This window comes from Sorex araneus, chromosome 4 (genome assembly GCF_027595985.1).
Source record: "Sorex araneus isolate mSorAra2 chromosome 4, mSorAra2.pri, whole genome shotgun sequence".
Lineage (NCBI taxonomy): Eukaryota > Metazoa > Chordata > Mammalia > Eulipotyphla > Soricidae > Sorex > Sorex araneus.
This window is the reverse complement of record NC_073305.1, coordinates 77,068,499-77,090,341: the sequence shown is the minus strand read 5'-3', so window position 1 is coordinate 77,090,341 and position 21,843 is coordinate 77,068,499. Positions and strand designations below refer to the sequence as shown.

At 51.5% G+C, this 21,843-nt stretch overlaps 1 protein-coding gene across 9 annotated transcripts in view; it reads right to left on the bottom strand.

Moving 5' to 3' along the window:
• The window catches only part of BICRAL (BICRA like chromatin remodeling complex associated protein), a 130,106-nt gene that overhangs the window by 4,860 nt on the left and 103,403 nt on the right, over positions 1–21,843 (bottom strand). For 8 of the 9 annotated variants that reach the window (XM_055136641.1, XM_055136642.1, XM_055136639.1 and 5 more), the window contains 6 exons: positions 13,458–13,563; positions 12,645–12,745; positions 9,016–9,077; positions 7,771–7,916; positions 6,121–6,215; positions 3,422–3,524 (listed from right to left, as the gene is read on the bottom strand). In XM_055136641.1, coding sequence (XP_054992616.1) covers positions 3,422–3,524; positions 6,121–6,215; positions 7,771–7,916; positions 9,016–9,077; positions 12,645–12,745; positions 13,458–13,563 — 613 coding nt within the window. The remainder of the gene's footprint in view (positions 1–3,421; positions 3,525–6,120; positions 6,216–7,770; positions 7,917–9,015; positions 9,078–12,644; positions 12,746–13,457; positions 13,564–21,843) is intronic. The other variant, XM_055136643.1, reaches the window with a different exon arrangement.

Here is a 21,843-nt window from a genome sequence, read left to right as displayed (position 1 = left end):
CTGCTATAAATCAATGTGAGCTCAATGAAATTCATTAAAAAAAATTCTTTTTTTCTTTCAGAAATGGGGAGCAGGGGAGACAGAAGATAAGGTGCTTTCCTTGCATGTGGCTGATCCTGGTTCAAATCCTAGCACCAAATCTGGTGGTCCCCTGAGCACAGACTTAAAACAACCAAACAAAACCAGCAGACAAAATAATAATAATAATAATAATAATAATAGTAATAATCACTGTCACTGTCATCCCACTGCTCATCGATTTGTTCGAGTGGGCACCAGTAAGTCTCTCATTGTGAGACTTATTGTTACTGTTTTTGGCATATCCAATACGCATGGGTAGCTTGCCAGGCTCTGCCATGCGGGCACGATACTCTCGGTAGCTTACTGGGCTCTCCGAGAGGAGCAAAGGAATCGAACATGGGTTGGCTGCGTGAAAGGCGGACGCCTAACCATTGTGCTATCACTCCAGCCCAATAATAATAATAATAATAATAATAATAATAATAATAATAGTAGAAAACATGTGAACTCTGGAAGTAATAAAATCTCCAAATCTCTGTTAGACCAAGGGGATACATACATACATCGTCACGAATGTGAGCACTGATTCCAGGATGGAGCGGGGAGCTGGCTCAGTGTCCAGGCACATGTTCTGAACAAATACTGCCAGGGGTAGGCTCTAAGGCCCCCAGCACCTCTGGACAGTATTGGCCCAAGGGTGGCAGAGGGTCACCCCTGGGTCCCTGAGTACCACTCAAGAGGCCCAAAAACCGGATAATGCTTCGGACCCAAATCGGGACCAGCAACACCGGGGATCCGGACAGAGGAGGTGCAGCCACCACACCTTCTCCAGATGAAGCCCCGGCGACACTGAGCAGCAACTAACACGGCTCTGGGATGCGGGACTGGGGCACAACTGAACTGCGCGGCCGCTAATGCGGCCGGGCGACCTTTTCTAAAAACTGAAAACATACAATCTTTTAATGGAAAACTAATTATCAAATGCTTCCTTAGTAGGGCTGTCTTTCTTGGGGGGAATCTCCAACAATAATAGTGAGTTTTGTGTTGAAATATGGAACGTAATCAAGGTAAAGAGAAAATGAAGTGAAATTCATCAGTTATACAGTTGGGGGTGGGGGGCGGGGGGCATACTGGGGATTTTGGTGGTGGAATATGGGCACTGGTGAAAGGATGGTGTTTGAATATTGTATAACTGAGACATAAACCTGAGAACTTTGTAACTTTCCACATGGTGATAAAATAAAAATTTAAAAATAAATAAATCAATAATGGGACTGGAGCGATAGCACAGCGGATAGGGCATTTGCCTTGCACACGGCCGACCCAGGTTTGATTCCCAGCATCCCTATAGTCCCCCAAGCACCGCCAGGAGTAATTCCTGAGTGCAGAGCCAGGAGTAACCCCTGAGCATTGCTGGGTGTGACCCAAAAAGCAAAAAAAAAAAAAAAAAAAAAAAAAAAAGAAATCAATAAAAGTCCACTAGCGATGGTTAAAAAAAAAAAAAAGAGGCCCAAAAAATGCCAAGGAAGATTCCATCCAACAAATTCCGGCATGGCCGGCCCAGGAGAAGGTCCCAGAGACGAGGGAGCTTTACCCACGGGCCAGGTCACTGGCTGCCAGCAGCAGCTTCCAGCTCTGGGATGAAGGACACAAACACACCTACACATCCTCTCCCTCTGGGAAGACTGGAGGGTCTTCTAACACACAGGATTTCTTTCACACCTGCCCTGTCCTGAGGACCCCAAGGTGACTTGGCTGACTGCTGCAAACCACTGTTCACAGCACGCAAGAACGCCTTTTCAGAACAGCGCATGACTTGGCAATCCCTGGCAATGATCTCTGAGTGAACAGACGGAGAGTGTCCCCCAGCTGCAACTGCACCCACGGTTTCCATGGCTCCCTGCCACTGTTCCAGTGTCCCCCAGGGAGCGATAATGTTTGCTCTGAAAACTCTTATACTGCATGTAAGGGTCATGTATTTGTTCCGTTTGGAAATTTCTTCTTCACTGGGTCACTCCTTGTGGTCCTGGGGGCCCATGTGGGGTCAGGGGTCTAGCTGGAGGTCCTGCAGTCAGGGGCTGAGCTACTTCTGAGGCCCCTCTTCAGAAATGTCTTGAGCCATACAGAACACAAAATAGAAACGTATATGATATATAAGTATCAGAAGGGTAAACAGGGGAATGGCAAAAGACCACAGGAAAATAATAGTTTAGTAGCAGATTAATGAATTGTCAAGATAATGAATTAAAATATTTATTCATTCTGGGAACCAGAATTAGAAGAAAATCAGCAGAAATAAAAACATTTCTTTTATAGGATGGCGATAGTATGGGTCAGATCGATATTCCACAAATTGCTATAGTTTTATTTGAATAAAACTTTTAAAGTAAATTTTTTTTTTGGTGCCAGGGAACTCCCAGGGCCTTGGACATGCAAGGGTAATTCTCTACCTCTGAGCTACACCCTGACCCCAAAACATTTCTTTTGAAACCAGAAAAAATGATAATTCTTTTCTTTCTCTTCTTCCCTTCCTTCTGTGTTGGGATCAAACCCTAGGATCTTAGAACTCAGACAAGCGAAACATATATGGTGTCATGGAGCTACATTTGAACCCCTGAAAACTGCTTAGTGTTTGAAGCACATCTGGTAGTGCTCAGGGCTGACTCCTGGCTCTGTCCTCAAGGGTCTCCGGCAGTGTGGAGGGGAGCACCTGCAGTACTTGGATTAGAACAAGGGTTGGCTGGATGCAAGGCCAGTGCCTTAGAAACTCTAGCCCCTGAGAATTTATTTTGACAAGGCAGAAATGTGGGCCGAACTTAACATGCATACAACTGGCATGAAACTGAAGGGGGAGAGACAAGCAGTAAACGGAGCTTTACAATTTACGGGCAGGGACTGTTATTACTGATTTTCCCCTTTCCCCAATGCCTGGCATCAGACACCCAATAATTTGCTGTTTGTTTTGTTTTGTTTGTTGGGTCACACCCAGCGGCTCTCAAGCTACTCACTGGCTCTTCTCAGGGGACCTGATGTGGTACCAGGGATTCAACTGGGTTGGCCACTTACCAGGTAAGTGACTTAACCCCTGTCTGTATTATCTTTCTCATCCCAATTTGCTGAGATTTTACTGCTCTGGGAGTATTTTTGACTTGACTTAGTTTTCAAGAAGTAGAGGATGAAAGATGTAGTTTAAAATGAGGGGGAAAGAATCACTTATCACTGGAAGGTTCCAGTTTCGGTTCTGCAGCCAAGAGGCCTTCTCGAGAGGCTCCATACTCTGTGCTGGAGCCTGGGTTTCTCCTTCCTACAGTTCATGTTCTACCTTCAGGTTCTGTGGTCAGAGGCTCCCAGCCCTGCTCATGGCAGCAGCTCTTCTGGGTTTGATGCTGACGATCCTTACCAGGGTCTACAAGTGCCAGCCGCTTGTCCCGGGACAGAGACGCCCTCTCCTCCTGGTTGAACATCCTGTCCATCATCACCATCTCCGCAGAGGGGTTGATCCGCTGCAACAGGACAACTCAGTCATGTCAGATGCTTTTTTTTTTTTTTTAAATAAAAACTATGCTTCACCGTGAATCCGTTGACAAAGATACAAAGATATCTATGATTGAGTTTCAGGTTATACTGTTTCAACACCCATCCCTTCTCCTGTGTCTGCTTCCCTCCACCAATGTCCCCAGTTTCCCTCCCATCCGCCAGTCTGACTCTGTGGCAGGTACTTTACCCATGCCCCATTGTCCTGGTGTCCCCTTCCCTAACTTATCCCCCCTCCCCACCCCTGCCCTTGCCAAGCTTCTTATTTTTTTTTTTTTCTTTTTGGGTCACACCCGGCGATGCACAGGGGTTACTCCTGGCTCTGCACTCAGGAATCACCCCTGGCGGTGCTCAGGGGACCATATGGGATGCTGGGATTTGAACCCGGGTCAGCCGCGTGCAAGGCAAACGCCCTACCCGCTGTGCTATCGCTCCAGCCCCTGCCAAGCTTCTTAGTATTTTATATTCCCCCATGAGGTTTCTTTATACCCCATGTGAGAGATCATTCTGAGTCTGTTCCTCTCCCTCTGCTGATTTCCCTCAACATGATACTCTCCAGATTCATCCACATTGCGGCAGAGTATATGACTTTATCTTTCCTTAGGGCTGTGTAGTATTCCATTGTGCATATGTACTCTAGTTTCTTTATCTAGTCTCAGGTGCCTCTTAACAAACACAGGTACTTGGTTGCCTTTGGAATCAATGACATGATCATAAAGAAGAATCTGGGGTCTGTGTTCTGCTCGTATGCATCCTTACCATGACAGATAAATGTTGTATTTTTTGCAGTGGGGCTGGAACATCTAGGTCTCATGACCTAGAGATGTGGTCAGCACCAATATATCTGTGCCCTCTGATGCTTTTTCTTAATATCGTACTTTTTGGGAGGTTAGGGGCATACCTGGTGATGCTCAGGGTTTCCTCCTAGCTCTGTGCTCAGAGATCACTCCTGGCAGGCTCAGGGGACCATATGGGATGCCCGGAATGCAACCTGGGTCAGCTGCATGCAAGCAAGTGCCTTACTCGGTCTACTATTGCTCCGGCCCAATATAGTATTCTTTTTTGAGCGGGGAAGGTACTTTGCATGCAGACACAAAATTCAAAAGGTACTAAAGGAGGGGCTGGAGTGATAGCCCAGGGGGTAGGGCATTTGCCTTGCATGAGGCCAACACTGGTTTGATTCCCAGCATCCCATAGGCTCCCCTGAGCACTGCCAGAAGTGATTCCTGAGTGGAAAGCCAGGAGTAACCCCTGAGCATCGCCAGATGTGACCCAAAAAAGAAAAAAAAAAAAGGTACTAAAGGAGACAGGAAAGGGAAGTCTCCTTTTTTTCTTTTCTTTCTTTTATTTGCCGCTATACTCAGGCTTACTCCGGCTCTGCAATCAGGGGTCACTCCTGGTGAGGCTTGGGGGACCGTACATGGTGCCACGGATGGAACCTGGCTTGGCTGTTGCAAGGCCAGCACGTGCCCTGCTGTCCTACCTCTGCCCAGGGCTCCCCTCATCACCTCCCTGGCACTGTCTCCTCTCCTGGGAGATGCCCAGCGGCCTCGATGCTTTATGCACATGCAAAATTTGATCTTTTTTCCCCTTTTGGTCACACCCAGCAGTGCTCTAGGTCCCTTCTGGTGTCCAGGGCGGGACTGTGCAGGGCTGGGGATTGAGCAGGGGGCTTTGCACCCGCCTTGCAGGAAGGAGCCAATCTCTGGCTTCGATTGCACTTGAACTTCTTTGGTGCTAGGGTTTACTCTTGGCTCTATGCTCAGGGATCAGTCTGGGGTGCCAGGGGTTTGAGCCCAGGTCAGCCGTGTGTAAGCAAGTGCCTTACCGGCTGTACTATGGCTCCACCCCTGTACTTCCTGTACGTCCTGTACTTTCCTTGTTTTCCCATAGGCTGGAAACGTAACAGGTGAGGACACTCTTCACGTGTGGGAAGCCTGGACTGCACCCCTAGCAGAGCCTCCCAGCACTGCCGAGAGTGGGCCTTGGCGAGGGAGGGTGGAGTGCAGAGGGTTCCGCTGGTATCTGTGCTCTGCGAATGACTGCGCCCTTGTGACTGACGCTGAGCTTCCTCACCGGCACCAGGAAAACACGAGCTCGGACCAAGTGTGATCAACAACGGGAAAGTGCAGCAGCTCGGGCCACTGCTGCCTGTCAGCACAGACAGTGACGGGAGCTCTCCCCCACTCTGGGCTAGCTGTGCCACTGACGGGGCGGGAAAATGAAATTCCCGAGTGCTCTCTCTCACCTAGTAGTTTTGACTTGTGCATTTTAATTTCTAATTAAAACACTTTTTTCCCCCCACCTTCGACTTGTGGGTTAAAAAAAAACAACAAACATGAGGGTCCAGAACAATACAGTGAGAGGGCATTTGCTTTGCACACGGCCGACCCAAATTTGATCCCTGGCATCCCATATGGCATAGGGTCCCCTGAGCACCGCCAGGAGTGATTCCTGAGTGCAGAGCCAGGAGTAACCCCTGAGCATCGCCAGGTGTAACCCAAGAAAGCAAAAAAAAAAAAAATCACCCCAAAACACACACGAGCTCGGCAGCGTGCCCCTTACCAGGGCATCTTCCAGCAGCAGACACCGGTACTTGTTCAGCATAGCCTGGGTCCTCTTCAGGAGCTGGGCGGCAACCGTCTCAAATTCACTGTCGACTTAAAAAGGGGAGAAAGAGAAAATGGTAAGAGTGAAAATCACCCATTTTCCCCCCACCCCCTTTTTTGTGCTTTTGCTATCACTATCGCAACAGCACAGCGGGTAGGGCGTTTGCCTTGCACGTAGCCGACCTGGGTTCAATTCCTCCGCCCCTCTCGGAGAGCCCAGCAAGCTACTGAGAGTATCCCGCCCGCACGGTAGAACCTGGCAAGCTACCCGTGGTGTATTGGATATGCCAAAAACAGTAACAACAAGTCTCACAATGAAGACATTACTGGTGCCCGCTCGAGCAAATCGATGAACAATGGGACAACAGTGCTACAGTGCTAGCCCCTTTCTTAGGACAGACAAACTGCTCTTTTTTTTTTTTTTTTAAATTTTATTGAATCACTGTGAGATAGTTACAAACTATTTTTCTGGATGTAAATGTCCTTCATGGAGGCCCTTTTCTCCTCTGAGATGAGCTTCTCCTGGGGTGAACATCGTGGTTCTGCGCCACTGGCACGTGAGCATGGGGCCGGAAGGAGCTCTGGGTCTCACACGTGCAAGGCAAGTGCTCTGCCACTGGGCCACATGCCCAGCCCCAGCCTGACTTACTCTGACTGATAAAAACACACAGTGAACACCACTAATATCCCTATCCCAGATCGTGACCAGAGGGAACGGAGCATGATCTGCTGGTGTGAGTGATCTCGGTCTCCATCCTGTCCAGGAAGGAAGTGATGGCAAGATAATAAAACTGAAGGGAAGAACAGCAAACATTCTGTGCACATGACACAGAAACGACACTGAGCATCGGGAACTGAGGATGCTCGAGCCCCTTTCCTCATTGTGGTGCTTGCCCTCTGGGGGTCAGATGCTTGAATGTCCTGCATTTTTTTTTTTTAAGGTTTTCTTCTTTTTTTTCCCCCTTTGGCTCTGATTGGGACTGGGCCTCTTCCACCCAGATCCCCCATTTCCCGATAGCTAGGCAGTCACACCCAGAAACTGCCGCCTGGTGCCGTGTAATCCCATCAACAGCCAACATCCAGAAACTATAAAACCAAGGTCCCGGAAGCACGCGCGGCCGCTCATTTGATGGCCTAGTTCTACCCCTTGGAAAATGTGGCAAACTACCGAGAGTTTACTGCCTGCATAGGGGAGAGCCTGGCAAGCTCCCCATGGTGTATTCATATGCCAAATATAGTAACAATGATGGGTCTCATTCCTCTGACCCTGAAGAGCCTCTAATGCTTGGGGGAACATATGGGATGCTGGGGACACCCTACTTGCTGTACCATAGCTCTGGCCCCTAAGGTATTCTTTTTAGGCCCCACCTGTTGAGGCTTAGGGCTGCCTCCTGGCTCTGCACTCACTCTGCACTCCAGGTGGTCAAATGTACTGACCCTGGGACATCTGTCGCTACACAAAAGTCAGTCCCAGCCCTTCACACGCCCCAGGAAACTGAACCAGTGGGAACAAGTCAGGTCTGCGCCCAACAGTGACTTGCCACCCCTTCCTGCCAGGCGCCACGGGGGCTGCCTGGAGGGGCCGTCAGGGGTGCCGGCAGCTTACCTTTCTTCAAGTCTTCCTCGGAGGGCATGGAGCCCTGGCACACGTGGTAGGAGAGCAGCCGCTGCACGGCGTCGCTCAGCGAGTGGAACTGGCTCTTGTCAGGGGTCACGGCATGGGCTTGGTCCCTCTGTAACTGCTGGAGGATGCTGTGAGGGGAGAGAGCCGAGTCAGCCACAGGGAGACAGCCGAGCAGAGCACCCACTCACATGCAGGGAAACGGGGGTGTGCAAGGGCAGGAGCGGACACGCGGGAGCGGGCGCGGGCTCAGGGGCTGCAGGACGGGAGAAGCGGGGGCCTGCTCTCTGGGGCATCGCTCCCACCAAGCATGTGTGCGAGGGCGCGGCAGTGCTGAGGGGCGTCCATCAGAACCAGCGGCCATCAGCGGTTTGATTTCTGTTCTAAACAGAATTTATTAATGTCCTGCTTCCCCAGAAAGTCTTAGGGGTGTGCCCTTATCCTTAGGAAGGAAAGAGCACACAGTAGGCTTAACCTACTTTTGATATGCCAGAGAGACACAACCTAACGGACACGGGCTCAAGGAAGAGGCTTTCAAAGCTCAGTGAAGAAAATGTGACATGTGGATTGACAGCACAGCGGGGAGGGCATTTGCCTTGCACGCGGCCGACCCGGGTTTGATTCCCAGCATCCCATAGGGTCCCCGGAGCACCACCAGGAATGATTCCTGAGTGCAGAGCCAGGAGTAACCCCTGTGTATCGCCAGGTGTGACCCAAAAAGAAAAAAAAAAAAAAGAAAGAAAAGAAAAGAAAAGAAAACGTAACGTGACATTCTGATTTGGCAAGTGCCTACTTTAAAATTTTTTTTTTTTAATTGGGGCTGGAATGATAGCACAGAGGGCAGGGCATTTGCCTTGTACGCGGCTGACCCGGGTTCGATTCCCAGCATCCCATATGGTCCCCTGAGCACGACCAGGGGTAATTCCTGAGTGCAGAGCTAGGAGTGACCCCTGAGCATTGCTGGGTATGACCCAAAAAGAAAAAAGAAATTTTATTGAACATCTGTGAGACAAACCATTAGCAAGCTGTTCATAATGACTGGGTTTCAGTCATACAATGATCCAACACCCATCCCTCCATCAGTGCACATTTCCCACCACCAATATCCCCTGCTTCCCTCCCACCATCCCCCAAATCCCACCCCCTGCTTCTTTGGCAAGCACCTACTTTCTGTAGGTTAGAAATCTCGAGAAATGTTTAGCCTGCCCACACCATTCCCGAGAGACTCACAAAGCTCCTTTAGTTAGCTGCTTTGCTGCAGGCCTCTTCTGTCCTCCCGAGTGACCATCCACCTGAAGAAAAGACATTCCTGGTTATTCCCTTGTGCAGGAAAAATAAGCAGATTAGCCCCGCATAAAGATCACCAAATATTTCAAGGTTTCTACCCCCTTTCCTCACCGAAAATTTAGGCTAGGAGTGTTGAGTTTGTCTGGTGATAAACTTGGGGTTCCAGAGAACAGGGTCCCTGTGTGCTGGAAGAATGAAGCTTATTCCTTAAAGCCTGAATCCCAACTCCTTCTAGAAACCACCATCATCCTCACATCATTTAAATGTTTTAAATTGTGCTCAGAGGACGATATGGGGTGCTGAGGATCGAACCCAGGTCAACTGAGTGCAATGCAAACCTCCTATATATCCGCTGAATGACTGCTCTGGCCTCATCACATTTTACTTTTTATGAGGCAGAACTGATGTATGGCTGTATATTAGTTTTAGATGGTATGCTATATGATTAGTTCATAGACATGTATACATGTATGTATGCACATATATATTGAAAAATGATGATCACAATACATTTTATTTAGTAGCTATCATTATACATAGTTACAAAAATTTCTTTTTTGGGGGTGGGAGATCAAACCACACCTGGCAACGTTTAGGACTCATTCCTGGCCCTGCACGCAGGAATCACTCCTATTCGTGCTCAAGGGAAGTTATGGGATGCTGGGGATCAAGCCCAGGTCGGCTGCATGCAAGGCAAGAGCTCTACCTGCTGCACTATCTCTCTGGTCCCCAAATCTTCATATTTTTGAAGAAACATTTGTGGCTGTCAACTTCATGAGCATATGGAAAGACAATAAACTATACTTAATTTATCCTCCTAGTGGTAAACTTTATTTTTTTTAATTTATTTTTGTTCTGTGGGCCACACCCAGGGATCGTTAGGGGTTGCTCCTGGCTCTACACTAAGGGATCACTCTGGCAGTGCTCAGGGGGCCATATGGGATACCGGGATGGAACCCGTGTTGAAAGCATGCAAGGTGAGCAACTATCCACTGTACTATTGCTCCGATCCACAAACAAGCTTTTCTTGGGAGGGAAGGGTTAGTGTGTGGGCCACACTGAGTGGTGCTCAGGGCTTACCACTGGCTCTGTGCTCACGGATCACTCTGGAGGGGGTTTGGGAGGCTGAATGTGGTGTGGGGGACCAAACCTGGGTCTGTTGCATGCCTTAACCCCTGTACTAGTTCTGTTTTTTAACTTTTTGGGGCCACACCTGGCAGTGTTCAGGGCTTACTCCTGGCTCTGCTCAGAGATCACTGCTAGCAGTGCTCAGGGGAGCACATGGGGTGCCAGGGATCAAACTTGGCTCTATCAGGCAAACACCCTGCCTGATGTTCTACTGCTCCAGTCCTGCCCGTACTATCCCCATTGGCTCAGGGCTAACCCTGACTCAGTGCTTGGGGGACCATGAGGGATGGAACCCAGGCCTCCCACATGGCAAAACATGTGCTACGCCCTTGGAGCCATCTCTCAGGCCCAGGAGCAAAGACTCCTCAGAATCTCTTACACGCAAGTCCAAGTGTGCCACCTACCAGGGCATTTCTCTCTCAGGTAGGCCACAACACACCTGCATCAGAATCTCAGAGCTGGGACTGACCCACCCTAAGGACATCGGGAGGCCCAGACTATAAGAAGTTTTTTTGGTCACATCCGGCAATGCTCAGGGGTCACTCCTGGCTCTGCACTCAGGAATTACTCCTGGCGGTGCTCGGGTGACCATATGGGATGCTGGGAATCGAACCCGGGTCGGTCGGCTGCATGCAAGGCAAATGCCCTACCTACTGCGCTATCACTCCAGCCCCTTTAAGAAGTTTTATCAAACTGGTGTCATGAAGCAGAAACTGACTTGACTTATCCAAATGACATGAAAAGCCTAATTTGAAAGGGTATTTGCACCTCTGTGTTCCTAGCAGCGTCACTCCCAACAGCCAGCACACGGAACCCACCTGGAATGCAAGAGTCAGGGCCGCAGCTGGAGGGCGAGGTGCCCGCGCCCGGCACGGCAGTCAAGGTAAGGAAACACCTGAAGGCTATGACAGAGCATGGAGCCAGAGCGTCTGACTAGGAAACTCAGTGCTGCTTAGGGCTGGAGAGGCTAACGCATTTGCCCTGCACACAGTCGGTCCAGGCTCGATCCCCAGAACTCCATCTGGTCCCCCCAGCACCTCAGGAGTGAGCCCTCAGCACTGTCAGTTATGGAGCCCAAGAAACCAATAAATACATGCTGATTGACAGATGAGTAGATAAAGATATGCTTCAAGGGATACTATTCTGCTGTTAAGTAAGATGAAATGATAACATTTTGGAAAAAAAAAGAGAAAAATGGTACCTGAGGTGATTATACTAAGTGTAGTGACTAAGGAGAGACAGTTATCAATGGCTTCACTTATATATGGAATATAAATAATGGAGAAAACAAACTGGCTAAGCCACAAAGCTAACCTCTGGGCTCCCTGGAAATGTTAGCTAGGGAGGGGCAGGGCAAATGGAAATGGGACGGAGGGTGGTGAGAGGGGGTGTTTCTAGGTGAAACAGAGAGGAAACTTTGATAGTGGGTGTAGTTACCACACACACGGAGAGGTGTGACACTGGACCTTACTTTTTTTTTTTTTTTTTTTTTGCTTTTTGGGTCATACCCGGTGAAGCACAGGGGTTATTCCTGGCTCATGTACTCAGGAATTACTCCCAGTGGTACTCAGGGGGGACCAAATGGGATGCTGGGAATGGAACCCAGGTCGGCCGTGTGCAAGGCAAACGCCCTACCCACTGTGCTATCTCTCCAGCCCCCTGGACCTTACTTTTTTTTTTTTTCTTTTTGGGTCACGCCTGGCGAAGCACAGGGGTTACTCCTGGCTTTGCACTCAGGAATTACCCCTGGCGGTGCTAGGGGACCATATGGGATGCTGGGATTCGAACCCGGGTCGGCCTCGTGCAAGGCAAATGCCCTACCCGCTGTGCTATTGCTCCAGCCCCCTGGACCTTACATTTTACAGCACTGAGAACCAACGATCAATCCATTCAGAATACAAACTGAACAATCGCAACCTTGGTTAAGTTGAAGCAAAAAAAAAAAAAATTTCCTTTCAGACCAGCAGCCTGGGCTAAGACAACACAGAGACCAGACACCTCACCTATTCCTCACTGCTATTGCAGAAAACAAAACAAAACAGACCTCAGCACAGCGAACATTTCAGAGCCCCTTGGATAATGAGGGCTGCCATTCAACAGGAACGCGCATTTTTCCGTGGTCAGATGTCCTCTCCTGGAGCTCTAGCCCTCTACACTACTTTTTTTTTTTGAGAACAGGGACCGCACCAGGAATGCTGGCCGGGACATGTACTCTCTGCCACTTGAGCCACACCCTTGCCCCACCTGCATGTTCCGACTGGCCCCAGCAGCTGGCAGCTGCCGTGTGAGGAGACGCGCTTGGCCTGCGAACGTTACCACAACCCGGTCTGGCCAGACTGACCAAGGCTGCACAGGCAGGGTCGGGGGTCGGCGGGGGTGGACACGCATGCACCTGCCCTCAGCTGCGTTGAGCACTGGGAAGGAGCTACGCAAGGTTCTTCTACCTGCAGAGCTGGCTGGCCGGGAGATGATCCAGCTACTTTGTCCTGCTGTGGCTGGGTGGTTCCTAAGGGTGCCGGGAGGACTTTGTTTCCAGAATCTTGCCCTATTGGGATTGACACGTGAGACAATGTTCAGCAGAAGCGGTGCATCAGGCCCCTGACAGAACCCTTGAGCCCCCTGGGCAGAGCTCACTTCACGTTCTCAAAGCGGGGTTTCTGGGCCGAGGAGCCAAGTCCTGGACTCATGGGAAACTCTGGTCAGGGAGGGAAGCAGCAAGCCCGTGTGTGCAGAGAGGAGCCAGAAGCAGGTGAGGGGATGGACGTGTCACGGGGAAGCAGACAGAGGGGCAGGGACGCCGAGCTGTCAGCGCCGTTTTCGAATACCCGGGATCTGAGAACACACCCCGAGACCACTGTCCGCCAGTGTTACCCACCCCCACGGTCCCAGCTCTACCGAGGGAGGCGTGACAAGGAGGGTCTGTGTTTCATGTCTCCTAGAACTGACCTGAGCGGGGCATGTGTTCAGGGCACTGCAAGGAAGACCAGTGAACCCATCCACACACACACAGCCAACATCTTTCCTTGGGGCAACGTGAGTGTAGTCACAGTCCCTTGGGCCAGACAGCAGCCAAGCGGCTCATTCCTAAAGCAGGCAGGCTCCTCCCCAGACGCCCTGTGTCCTAGCCTAGGCAGGCAGGCCCAGTGCCCGCCTCGGGAGGAAGGGCTGGCCGGGGCAGGGGCGAGGGGGAGCGAGCGGGGTGCATGCAACAGGAGTGGGCCGAGACCCTGAGGAAAGCGGACTCCCAAGGTTCTGACCTGGCAGGGCGGTGCTCAGGAGGCCAGGGATCTGTGCTTGCCTCAGGCCATCTGGGGTCCTGGAAGCGGAAATGGGGGACGGCTGATTCAAACTCTTTTTCTGAGCCTGTGAAAAATATTACCAAGACGGACAAATTAACGTCATCGACCAGACTCCTGAAGAGCTGACTTCACACGACCCTCGAGGCCCAGAGGCGCCTGCCAGGTTTCACCTGCTGCCACACCAGGTCTTTTTAGCTTCCCCCCCCCTCCCGCCCCAAATCTTTTAAGTCTATAATGTACTTGACAAGAGAAAGGCCCTGGGCGGAGGGATGAGGGGAAGCGGGGAGTGATCCTGCCTTGCAGGCGTGAGGCTGTGAGTCCGACCTCTGCACAGGGCCATGCTGTGGACGGTGACTCTTGGTACGAGTGTCCATCATGTCCAGCGCACAGAGCCCAAGGTCTGACCCCCAGAGAGAAAAGCACCATCGCCACCACAGACGGAGGGCGTGAGCATCACTCAGTTCCCGACCACAACGGCATTACTCGGTCATGTGCACGGAATGTTTGGGTTTTTCCCCTTCAACTGTATTATCTTGTACACTGGCAGGGGGTGTGGCATTGAGTGCAGCCATCCTGGGGGAGGGGGCACTATCAATGATGTTGGCCCAAGGAACATGTTCCCACTGGCCATTCACGTGTGCCGCCCAGAGGTCTTGGCGAAGTCTGACCATTGGTCGATGGAGGTCATGCTACTGCTGTGAATGTTTCTGCTCTAAACCACTCAAAGTCCTGTTTAAACCTTTTTTGGGAGACGTGCTTTTCTGGGCCACACCCAGAGGCACTCAGGAATCACTTCTGGTGGGGCTTGGGGGGGCCACAGGGAGTGTCAGGGATGGAACCCGCGTTGGCTGCACTAAGGCAAATGCCCTACAGGTTGTTAAAGCTACTCCTGGTTCCATGTTTTGGGAGGAATGTGTCCTTGAGGTGTTCAATGCAGGGGACAGTTCGGTGCCAGAACCAAACTCAGGCCTCCTGCACGTAGAGCTCAGCCCCTGAGACATCACAACCATCCCAACATTAAAATTTTTTTTTTGGTTCTTGGGCCACACCCAGCGGTGCTAAGGGTTTACTCCTGGCTCTACGCTCCAGAATCACTCCTGGTGGTGCTTGGGGACCATATGTGGTGCCAGGGAATGAACCTGAGTCAGCTGTGTGCAAGGCAAGCGCCTAAACCACTGGGCTGTCTTTTCCAGCGCCAACATTCGAATTTTTTTTTTCTTTCTGGTTCATCCTGTTGATCTTTGATTTGCTTGAGTGGGCACCAGTAACATCTCCATTCATCCCTGTCATGTGCTAGTGTAGCCAAATGGTATCTGCTCGCTCCAGGAACAGGAAGAGCTTACTCCTGGCTCTGCACTCAGAATTACTCCTGGTGGTGCTCAAGGGACCATATGGGATGCCAGGGATTGAACCCGGGTTGGACGTGTACAAGGTAAATGCCCTATCCGCTGTACTACTGTTCCAGCCCCAATATTTGAATTTTAAGCCAAAAGGTTTATCTGTTTAAATAACATGTTTATCTGTTTAAATAACAATCCCGGCTTGTTTTTTGGGGCTGGTACCTGGTGGTGCTGGGAGGGTGGGGGACACTGCTCCTCAGTCTCTGCCTGCGAGCTGCCTCCAGAGGCCCAGGGCCATGCAGGTGCCGGGGACCAAGCCTGGGGCTTGCGCTTTGCACTCAGCCTGCTGAGCTGTCTCTCTGGCCTTTACACATTTTTTGGTTTGGGGGCCAAAACTGGTGATGCTCAGGACTTATTCCTGGCACTGCACCCAGAGGTGATTCCTGGCAGTGCTCAGGGCTTACTCCTGGTTCTGCACTCAGTGATAATTTTTGGTGGGGCACGAGAGACCATATAGGGTGCCAGGAATCAGACCTGGGTTGGGCAAATGCCCTACCCACTGTACTATCACTCTAACCCCTGGCTTTTTTTTTTTTAATTAAAGATTTTTTTTTTTTTTATGGTGCTCAGGGGTTATTCCTGGCTCTTTGCTTGGAGATCATCCCTGGCAGGCTTGGAGGATCATATGAGATATCAGGGATTGAACCTGGATCAACTGTGTGCAAGGCAAGCACCTAACCCGCTGTACTATTGCCCTCGTTGCAGAATTGTTTAATGTGTATTTAAGTTCTACACATTTTTCTTGTATGTCCTACTTTGCAATATGTTAGTGTAAAAGGGAAAAAACATGAAACAATCTAATCAAATACTGAAGGCTGAGAGTTTGCCATCCTCTGAGGGTCTTCATAAATTAACAACAAGAGTTCCTCTCCGTGTTCAGACACAGCTCCTGGAGGCCCTGGCTGGCTGCTGTGTAGTGCTGAGCACTGAGCTGTGAGTTACACTGTGGGCTGGGCTGTGCCAGACTCAGAATCTGGCTCAGAGTCTGTCAGGGCACTTGGTCTGGCCCCTACATCGGAACTGTCTTGATCATTTCGCCGAGATGTTTGGAAAATTCCACTGGCATTTTTTTTTTTTTTGGTTTTGTTTTAGGGTTCGGGCTTGCTCCTGCCTCTGTGCTCAGTAAACCCAGAGCACAGAGGCAGGGGGACTTGGGGGGACCATATGCAGTACCGAGAGCAACCTGGGGTTGGCTACATGCAAGGCAAGTTCTTTGGCCCCTGTACTATTCTCTCCCACCTCAAGTCTGAAGGGCTGGCCTATCTTCAGAAGCTGGCTGGCTGCCCAGTTCTCTGCATTTCTCTGTTCTTTTCTTTGTGGGGGAGCCTCTGAAGGATTACTCAGGATGGGGGGAGGCCCGGTGATTCTCCACCTGCTGGGTCAGTGGTGTAACATGCAGGCATGGGGTCCTGGTACTACTCGGGCCCTGCGGTGGTGGGGCTCCCCGGGGCCTTCCTGGCAGTGCATATTCCCCTCCTGGATGCACCAAGCAATGCTCGGGGAAACAAATATGGTGCCGGAGACTGAACCCCAGGTCGAGGCATGCACAGTCCTTGATCCTGTACTCTTTCTCTGCCGCTGTGATTTTTTTTTTCTTTTTGGGTCACACCTGGCGATGTACAGGGGTTACTCCTGGCTCATGCACTCAGGAATTACTCCTGGTGGTGCTCAGGGGACCATATGGGATGCTGGGAATCGAATCCAGGTCGGCGGCATGCAAGGCAAACGCCCTACCCGCTGTGCTATCGCTCCAGCCCCTGCTGCTGTGATTTGAGGGCAGGTTTTGTGTCTGCTTCTCTGCTTCTAGAAGAACAGGAAGTGGCACCATAGCGAGCCACAGGTAACAGCTGTTAAAAGTAACTGAACGCCACAGTCACGGGGGTCTAACCCTCTTTGTTGGAACCTTTCCCTCTTTCTCAGGAACCCTTAGCTTCGCCCATCTGCTCCCTCACGCCTCAATTCAGGTTGCTCTACTTAACGCTCTTTTTCAGATTTTTTGGTACTTGGATCCTACCTGCGGTGGTGGGGGTTCTTCCCAGCAGGTACTCGGGGTCCAGACCCAGGGTGCCCAACGCACAGCACAGGCTGCAGCCCTTTACACGGTCTCCCCAGCCTTCCTCCCCCAACAGGAAACACATCATTTTATTGTTTTAACTCTTAGACTCACTCTCTTCACACGTTTTATTCACAGCGGCATTATTTAAGGATGTGTTACTGAATACTTGTCTCTAACAACACTACTCAAAAAAAATTTTTGTGCTTTTTTTTGGGTCACACCTGGCGATGCTAGGGCTTACTCCAGGCTCTGCACTAAGGAATCACTTCTGGTGGTTCTCAGAGGACCATATGGGATGCTGGGGATTGAACCCAGGTTGGCTGTGTTACTCCTGGCTTTGCATTACTCAGGGATCACTCCTGGCATGGCTTGGGGTACCATATGGGGTGCCAGGGAATTGAACCTGGGTTGGCCTCATGGAAGGCAAGTGCCTTAGCGGCCGTACACTACTGCTCTGGCCCCTCAGGTTTTTTTTTTTTCTTTTTGGGCCACACCTGGCGATGCACAGGGGTTACTCCTGGCTCATGCACTCAGGAATTACTCCTGGTGGTGCTTGGGGGACCATATGGGATGCTGGGATTCAAACCTGGGTCGGCCGCGTGCAAGGCAAACTCCCTACCCGCTGTGCTATTGTTCCAGCCCATGGCCCCTCAGTTTTAACGCTTTAGACCCTAAGAATTAACGTGAAAGAATGTGTATATAGAAAACTCCAACAGGGGCTGGAGCAATAGCACAGCGGGTAGGGCGTTTGCTTGCACGCGGCCGACCCGGGTTCGATCCCTGGCATCCCATATGGTCCCCCAAGCACTGCCAGGAGCGATTCCTGAGCGCAAAGCCAGGAGTAACCCCTGAGCATCGCTGGGTGTGACCCAAAAAGCGGAAAAAAAAAAAAAAAAGGAAAACAACAGATCAGAGACTGGAGAAACAGTAGAGTGATAGGAGTGAATCCTAAGATTTATTTCTTATTTTGTTTTGCTTTTGGGGCCAGACCCGGTGTTGCTCAGGGCTTATTCCCAGCTCTGTGCCCAGGGATCACCCCTGGCACCCTTAGTGGGACTATCTGAGATGTAAGGAATCCAACCTGGGTTGGCCATGTGCAAGGCAAGTTGCCCTGCCTGCTTAATTATCTCTCCAGTCCTTTAAAGTTTACCTCTGAATACAAGGAGAAAAATTCCCCTTTATTCTTTCCTTTTGATTGTGTCTATTTGAGAAGATGTACTCTAGCTAGATCGACCGTAGAAGTCATCTCCTGTCTGTTTAAAATCAAGCTATTGTGTGGCACATTTAGACAGTGCTAGTACAGCGGGTAGGGCTCTTGCGGTGCAGGTGGCCGACCAGAGTTCGATCCTCAGTACTCCATATGGTCCCCCTAGGCCCCACCAGGTGTGATCTCTGAGCACTACAGGGTGCAGTCCCGAAACAGAGGAAAAAAAAAAAAAACCCAAACGTATATAGTGGTATGTAGTAATTCTCCTCAATAAAGCTAAAAAAAAACCCAACAAAAAACCTTGAACCCACACATTCTTGTAGCTTCTGCTAATCAGCTACTTTGCTCTTTCTGGCAGATCTCTGTGCTCACTTCCACATCTTCTGCACGACCCCTGGCCTACTGAAGCGGGCTTGGGCGCCCGCCATTCCCAGAACAAACCTCCCGTCCCACTGAGTGCCCCAGTGTTCTGGACCCTGTCAGGGTGGTTCGGGTCCTGACCTCCACTGCCCTCTCGGAGCCCGGGCTCCCCTCCCTGGCACCCTGCCAGCTCTGTTCACTCAGCTCTGAAACGCTCCACTCTGCCGCCAGCCACAGCCTCTGGGAACATCCTGAGACTCCCCTGTGGGTCCATTCTCTGTGTCCGTCTATGAAGTGTCACCATGCTCTGGACACCTTCTTTTCTTTCTTTCTTTTTTTTTTGTTTTTGGGTCACACCCAGCGATGCACAGGGGTTACTCCTGGCTCTGCACTCAGGAATTACCCCTGGCGGTGCTCAGGGGACCATATGGGATGCTGGGATTAGAACCCGGGTCGGCCACGTGCAAGGCAAACGCCCTACTCGCTGTGCTATTGCTCCAGCCCCACACCTTCTTTTCTTATAAGTGGCAGTGCTACAGATGGAACCACGGCCCCAGCTCCACAAAGCATGTGATCTGCCCTGAGACACCCCATCGGTGCCCTTCCCTTCGTACCCCTCCCTTCTTTCCCTTCCCCCTCCCCTCCCCACCCTCCCTTTTCTTTCCTCCCTTCCTTCCTTTCTTTTGTTTTTGGGCCACACACAGCAATGCTCAGGGCTTTCTTCTGGCTCTGTGCTCAGGAGTCACTCCTGGCAGTGTGCAGGGGAGCCTGGGCTTGCCGTGTGCAGGACAAGCGCCATCTCCACTGGACCACCACTCTGGCCCACCCTCGGTGCTTTTTCTTCTCCACTTTCCCGGATCCATTTCATTCACACTCACTACTCCTACTCCCAGGACAAGTTCTGTCTTTGTGTGTGTGTGTGGGGGGGGGGGGGGGGGCGTGGGCATACCTGGTCACTCTCAGGGCTTACTCCTGGCTCTGTGCTGAGGGGTCACTTCTGGTGAGCTCAGGAGACCATCTGGGTGCCAGGGACTGAACCTAGCAAGCTCCTTTTTTTTTTTTTTTTTTTTGGTTTTTGGGTCACACCTGGCAATGCACAGGGGTTTCTCCTGGCTCTTCACTCAGGAATTACTCCTGGCAGTGCTCAGGGGACCATATGGGATGCTGGGATTAGAACCTGGGTCAGCCACATGCAAGGCAAACACCCTACCTGCTGTGCTATTGCTCCAGCGCCCCCCCCCCCATTTTTTTTTTTTTTCTAGCAAGCTACTTGCTGCATCCTATCTCTGGTCCTCAAGGACAGATCCTATGCTGGTCACATTTCAGCACTATGCTCGGCATCGCCAGCTGTTATCATACAACTTGGTTGTCCCATAAGTCTTTTTTTCTGTTTTTTTTTTTTTTTTGCCATTTAGGCCACACCCAGCAATGCTCAAGGGTTACTCCTGGCTCATGCACTCAAGAATTATTCCTGGCGGTGCTTGGGGGACCAGATGGGATGCTGGGAATCGAACCCAGGTCAGCCACGTGCAAGGCAAATGCCCTACCCAAGGCAAATGCAATCGCTCTGGCCCAGGTATCTCAGTCTTGAAGGACACTTCTTAGATGAAACTCATTCCCTTTCAAACCCTAATTTCTCCCCCTGTTGTTCTCTATCTCAGAAACTTTGGTATCACTGTGGGGAGACTATATACATCCTATTCTTCCATCATTGCTGATCAGCAGGAAGCTCCATCCAGCCTAGTTCTCTCAAAGCCACTTATTTCTCACTGCTCTATGGCCACTCGTCTGGTGCTGGCCTTCACTCCTTCACCCTGAGATTATGACACTGGGGCCGTAACATGCTGCACGGGCCTGTGGTATAGCCCCGGGGTGCAGAGCGCCTGCCGGGCCGCCCCCAGTGTCCCTCAGGCACCAGGTGTGATCCGGGCAGCTCTGCCGTGAGTCTAGGTGCTTGCAGGCGATTTCCATCCCCACTGTGGCTCGTCCTGTGTAAGCACCACCCAGGCGAGTGCTCCCTCCTTCCTCCCAGGTGCTGCAGGTGAAAAATGCAGAAGGTCCCCACAGTGTCCTCCTGTTTGGGGGAAGGCAAACCTTCCGCTGTGCGCTGAGCAGAGTGCGGGGCCTTGCGGAGATGTGCCCCCTTCGAGTGCGGCAGGCTAAAACGTGCAGCACACGCTCGGGTGCTGCAAGGGTCCTGCAGAGGCTCCTCTGCGCCCCCGCTTGCCCTCTGCCCTGCTGCAACTCTCAGACATCCGACACAAAATAAGCTACTTTGGTTCACTCCCACAAAAGGAGGCAGGGCAAGCGCTATCCCGTCACACGCAGCCCGGGCATTGTTACAGCATCAATGCCAAGCACGAGAAGGGAGGAAGGGCGTCGGGCGGACAGGCCAGAGTGTGAAATGAAACAAAGGAACAGGCACATAAGACCTGAGGCCCAGTGTGACGGCTCTCAGGTCACCGTTCCCAGTTTGTCCTCATGTCTGTCTGTCTGTCTCTCTTTATTGGCTGCGCTCAGGGATCACTCCTGGTGGGTTCAGAGGACCATATGCGGTGCCGGGAATTGAACCCTGGTCAGTACCCTACCTGCTGTACTCCCTCCCGTCCCATTGGGGTCACTTCTGCCTGAGCCCTGAAGCCACTGTGGGCTGCTGGCTCTGACCCACTTTAGCTTCCCAGGACAGTGGCCCAGGCTGCTCGGCGCTGAAAGAGGGGACGTGAGACTCAGCGGAGGAATCACCGGGCCCAGGAAGTGGGGAGCACTGGGCGTAGAGCCAACAAGCCATAGAGAGTCATGGAGGGACTGCAAGGCTTCATTCTAGGGGCTCTCTGTGGGGCTTGGAAGAGGGACACACACTCAGTGAAGGCCTGAGGCTCACCAGGCGTGAGGGCTTGCACCCAGGAAGCAGCGAGCGAGGGGTAGGAGGGGCCTGGGAAGAGGTCTCTACCCTGCTCCGGATGACTTGGCTCAGGTCACTAAGTGACTGCCCTGGACCACAGTGGGGTGGCAGTTGGCCCATGAAGCTTGTGTCAGGGCTGGAGTGGGACCTCAGGGGTCATCCGGGTTGGTAGTTCTCTCCTGGGCCTGCACTCTGCAAAGTGCAGATGCCGGTGGTGGCCGAAGGTAAGACAAGGCCAGGAGTCTGGCCCCGGGGGGTTTCCGGCATGCACAGGCCCGAGTCCTGGTGATTCCTGGCACCACAGGCAACCTCAGGGCACGTGGGCACTGACCCCCAACTAAAGGGTGTGGCCCCTGGCAAGTATCGTGACTGAAATGAGGATGTGTGGGCACTGTGAGACACAGCACTGCCACGAGAAT